This window comes from Orycteropus afer, unplaced genomic scaffold, assembly GCF_000298275.1.
Source record: "Orycteropus afer afer isolate SDZICR_OR568_19922 unplaced genomic scaffold, OryAfe1.0 scaffold00004, whole genome shotgun sequence".
Taxonomy (NCBI): domain Eukaryota; kingdom Metazoa; phylum Chordata; class Mammalia; order Tubulidentata; family Orycteropodidae; genus Orycteropus; species Orycteropus afer.
The window spans coordinates 4,970,996-4,976,521 of record NW_006921591.1 but is presented as its reverse complement, the minus strand read 5'-3'; the positions used below and the strand labels follow the sequence as shown (position 1 = coordinate 4,976,521).

At 35.1% G+C, this 5,526-nt stretch overlaps 1 protein-coding gene across 1 annotated transcript in view; it reads right to left on the bottom strand.

Moving 5' to 3' along the window:
* The window catches only part of ACTR3 (actin related protein 3), an 83,808-nt gene that overhangs the window by 34,053 nt on the left and 44,229 nt on the right, over positions 1–5,526 (bottom strand). The window contains exon 5 of the mRNA XM_042780504.1: positions 2,398–2,508. Within this exon, the coding sequence (XP_042636438.1) occupies positions 2,398–2,508 (111 nt within the window). The remainder of the gene's footprint in view (positions 1–2,397; positions 2,509–5,526) is intronic.

Below are 5,526 nucleotides of genomic sequence, written 5' to 3'. Positions count from 1 at the left end.
GGAAGAGGTAACTATGGGGAAGAAGTGGGAGGGGAGCTGATGCATTGTGGTAAACTGTGGTCAATGTCATGAGACAAAGTATATGTGAACTGCTGTATAGAAAGTGAATTTGCTCTGTAAATCTTCACCCAAATCACAATATAAATAAATAAATAAATAAGGCATTACACACAGAAGTACAAGGTATAAAGATTGACACACAGACCAAAATACTATTGAGAATGCAAATAGACCTATACATACAAGAAAACAATGTTTATTCACATTAAAAAAAGTAACTGAATACCGTATTACTCATATAGATTAAACACTGAGAAGGAAAGAGTTACCAACATGTCCCAGGAAAAAAAGTCAAGAAAGAAAAGAAAGGTGATCCAGTCAAACCACTTAATAAACATGGTAATGACAAACACACCAATGATATTTGCTATGGGAGATCTTCATCTATGGAATGATTTTAGCAGGATGTGCTGGTCTGTCTAGGATTATAGCAAATAAGCCAAGAATCTACAGATTCATGGCATGGCTTCCTGGAAAATACTGCTTAAGCTATAAAACGATTAAGAGTATGAAATAGAGATGTTTACACAGCTCTCTTCTGTGTTAGTGATATGACTGCATACATCACCTAGAAAACACGTAACTTAAACTTGACCAGACATGTACTAATGAGGCAAGAAAAGACCTAGGGAACGGTGCTGTCAATTCTGGACTTCACGGTTTTACCTATGCCTCCTGATTATGTTGGGCAATCTACTTCCATAGTGATACCGCCTCGGAAACCCAAGAAGGGGTCGCTATGAGTTGGGTCCTACTCAACGGCACCTAACAACAACCTGATTATGTAATTTTTTAAATTATTAAAGCTTGAAACTGGGGAAGATCTCATAAATTTTTTTTATTCTGATTTAATAATCTGATCTTTTGTGTGATTTTTAATATTTAAATGTGAAAATCAAAGCTTTTAAATATTAAGAAACACAGAATTATTATCTTTTTGATCTTGGGACAATGAATGATTCCTTGTATTTAAAGAGCACAAATCTTAAATGTAAAGACTGGTAAAACTTTAATTAATTACAAATTAAATACTTTTTGACTTTTAAGACATCATAAAGTAAAAAAACAAATACTAGGAGTAGACTTACCCCATACTTAAAACCTGAACTACCTATCTCCAGACATAACATTTAATAGCTAATCTACTGCTTAGAAGAGTTTTAGAACTACATTCAAGAGTTTGAAGATCATTTAGTAATAGATACAAAATTAAGCACATTTAATTAAAACTAAGACAAACTGAAAATTCCACACAAAACAAAAATTTTACATGAAATAAAATATAATCAGAGAATCTCATAAAGGAAAATATACAAGTAGCTAATAAGTACATTAAAAATAAAAAGTGCCTAGTATCTTTCATCATCAAGAAAAGGCAAATTAAAACTAAATGAGAAAATTTATATACCACCAGAATGGCTGAAATTAAAGACTGTCAACACCACATAATGGATAGAATGTGGAGCACTACCAGGTCTCTTGCACATTGCTGGTGCATGTATAAAAAGATACAACATCTTGGGAAAAGTTATGAAAGTTTCTGATCAATCATACATCTTACCCTACAACATAGCACATAGTATAGTACACAACATAGTACATCTAAGTATTTACACGAGAAGTGAAAACATGTCCACAAAAATACCTGGACAAGAATATTCACATGGATCATGAAAAAAACTTTTAAAAACTAGAGTAGCTGCATCTCAGGCATACAAATCAAAGGTTGGGAGAGATGAGAAAGGACAGTACTATTCTTTTCACTGTAAGTCTTGTAGCACTGGACAGGTTAAGCCATAAACATATACGGCTTTGATAAAAATAAAAAAGGTTTAAAAAATTAAACTACATTTTTGTTATTGAGAATTACAAAAAAATAACCATGCTACTTTTAAAAAATGTTCCTATCATAAAGATTATATACTAAAGATCAAAAGCTTTGTGCTTCAATATATTACTATTCTATTGAAATGCACAGCTGGATAGTCTAAAAGATGATACCAAACCGAAAACCAAACTCACTGCCACTGAATCAATTCCAACCCACAGCGACTCCCATTGGATTTTCAAAGTGGGAAATCATTACAGAAGTAGATTGCCCAGTCTCCCCTCTGCGGAGTGAATGGTAGGTTTGAACCATCAACCTTCTGGTTAGTAGTCAAATGAGTTAGGCACTGTGCTATCAGAGCTCCAAAGATGGTACAGCTTTACAGTATGTCCTTTAGACATATAACAACTCAACAAATAAGATATACTTTACTGAAAACAGGTGTGATACAAATGCTCTCATTACATTTCTTCAAAAATGTCCTCAGTGAAATCATAATTTATACTTACCAAAAGAAAATAATGGTCTTCAGGTTCTGCCCTCAAATATTTAAAGATCACTTGCTCCATAAACCGTTCCATCAAGTCCCAATCTTCAACTATACCATGGCGAATTGGCCACTATAAAAACAAAACAGCAAAATATAAGTAAATCTTAATAATATAAAAAATAGAACTACCAAAAAACAAAACGAAACAGGAAATATTAGATTATTACTGGATATTAGAGGAAGATAGAATTTTCTTAGGTATGCTGACTCTGTAAACCATTTTTTAAAAGATGCATACTTAAATATTTAAGAGACGCATACTTAAATACTTAAGAGATGAATAAAATTATTTCTGTATTTCTAGATGGTTTGATAAAAAACTTAACATAAATACATCAAAATGTTAAGAATTATTAAATCTAGATGGCAGCTAAACTTTCTGGATTTTTAAAAATACTAAAATAATGGGTAAACTTAGCCAATTAAAATTAAGCCTATGAAAATTATAGTTTATTATTTTAATTTCATAGCTCATCCAAAAAGATATGTTATGTCCAATATATAAAATGCATTTTTTAAGGTATACAGCAAAAATAATTATGAATCAAGTATGTACAATTACATGAGGAAAAACTGTATTTTCTGAAACTGTGTACCAAGAGCTCCGGGGAACTAAAACAAATTCGCAAGGGCACTAAAAAGTAGTCTAAATTTTCCAGAGAAATACAGTAACACTTGGCATCAGTTTTATACTGTAAGATTTACTGTTCAAGGAGTTTCAATACTAGATCACACTACACTGCTTTCAGTAACATCCTTTCCTTCAGAAGCTGCGTTGTCAACACTTGCTACGATAAAAGCCAAGTACTAAACAAAAAAAAATCCATATAAAATAAGAAAGAAGGGTGGGTGTCCAATCTAATTCCAGGTTTGAGACACTGAACAGTACCCAAAAGGTACACAATACCTAATAGCAAGTAATCTTGATTATGTAAAAAAAAAAAATGAAACAAACATATTTTCCTTGCAATATATTTACCCTATTTTTTCAAATGGACACTAAACTGTTAGAAGTTTCTAACAACTCTGTTGATTAGGTACAGGTTACCTAATCAACAGAAATTTTAGAAAGTTCTTTGGATCTAGATGGCACTGTGAAAAAAGTTACTTACACAATAAGGACACTGTGAATAATAGTGAAAAAACTGATCTTTTGTCTGATCTTAAATATTTAAATGTGAATAAGAAAGTCTGTGAACCTTTGGAAATAAATATAGTTCCATACAGACAGTACACATTCAACATCTAAGATTGAAAAAAATAGTAAACAAACATTCTATAGTCATTTACTTAAGGAGCTCTGGTGGTACAATGGATAAAGCATACATCTGCTAACCAAAACACTGGTGGTCCAAACCCACCAGCCATTCTCTGGGAGAAAGATGAGTCAGTCTGCTTGAGGAAAGATTTACAGTGTTGGAAACTCATTGAGGCAGTTCTACTCTATCCTACAGGGTTACTATGTGAATTGACTCAATGGCAATCGTTTTCAGTTAATACTTACAAAATTCCTTCTATCAGAGGGGAGTGTACACAAAAGCATGTATAGGGTTAGTGGACAATGGTCCTATAAGTTTATGTGTATGATCTGGATTCCTAGGTGTATAGTAAAGCCAACAAGGGGCAAGGTTATAGTCACTGCTTGGTCACAGCCAGCTACCCAGAGGGACCGAGTAGTTGAAGCTGTGGGCTCGGGACCATAGTCGCAGGGCAAGTCAAGCTTAACTAGCATAACATACTACACAAAACATTGTTGTTCCATCTTCTACTTTGGCAAGTAGCGAATGGGATCTTAAAAGTTTGCAAGGTGCCATCTAGATGCAACGATGGGTCTCTCCTCGTCCAGAGCAAAGAAGAATGAAGAAAACCAAAAATTCATGGAAACAATTAGTCCTAGTGACTGGTACACCATCTGAACTGCAGCCTATACAACTATGAGACCAGAACTAGATGGTGCCCAACTACCACTGTCAACCACTTACTTGGAAGAGGATCTGTGTAGGAGATCTGGATAGAGAGGGAGAACAATGTGGAACAAAACTCAAAATCATTTGGAGGAAAAAATAAAAGGGCGGCGGGGCGGGGGGACCAGGTTTGCTGGTCCGATAGAGCCTGGTAGAACCACTGAGACTATGGCCCCTGGCTGTCCTTCAGGTCTGGAATTGGACCCACACCTGTGGCTTCCAGCCTAACAAAAGATAGGCATAGGAGTTGAACATTTACCTGAGGTAGATATACTCCTTGGAGAGAACAATCATGGGAGAAAGAAGGGCTATTTATGCACAGGGAGACAGCTCAGGAGGCAGGAGTGCATGGAGGGATGAACACAGGGAAGAAGTAACTATCGGGATGAAGTGGGAGGAGAGCTGTTGCACTGTGGTAAATTGTGATCAATGTCATGAGACAAAGTGTATGTGAACTGCTGTGTGGAAAGTGAACTTGCTCTGTAAATTTTCACCCAAATAGCAAAAAAAAAAAAAAAAAAAGAGAAAAATTCCTGCTGTTGTCCTGTTTGATTTAGGGAAGGAAAAAATATGCTTTTCGGTATCATTCATTTTACACATTACAGGAAATTTACAAATTTAAATGTTCTAAGTCTTATTTATTCAATTATTCATCCATTATTACTGGGCATCTACTGTGATCTACTGGCACAAGTCCTAAGAACACAGACACGGTCCATTTCCATGCCCCAAAACAACTCAGTTTAGTGAAAGAAGCATATACAAGCAAATATTACATGATAGGTTATTATGTCAAAGAAATTAAGTTCTTAAGACAGGATAACTAACTTGGCTCATGGGGAAATAGGAAGGCTTCACTGAAGAGGTCACATCTAACCTGGGTCTTAAAGAAGCAACTTTCTCAGTTCTGTTTTCGTTCATATGGTTTTGCAGGGAAGGGAGTAGCACATAGATACAGAATAGGAAAAGATGCACACAAAAATAAATATTAAGGAGGCGGGGCAAGATAGCGGACTAGGCAGAAGGATTGCACAGACCTTCTTCAACAAAGAAAAGGGAAACCAATTAACACAGACACAGAAGATAATCTTGGACCCCTGAGCCTTGAAGGAAAGGATGCAGAA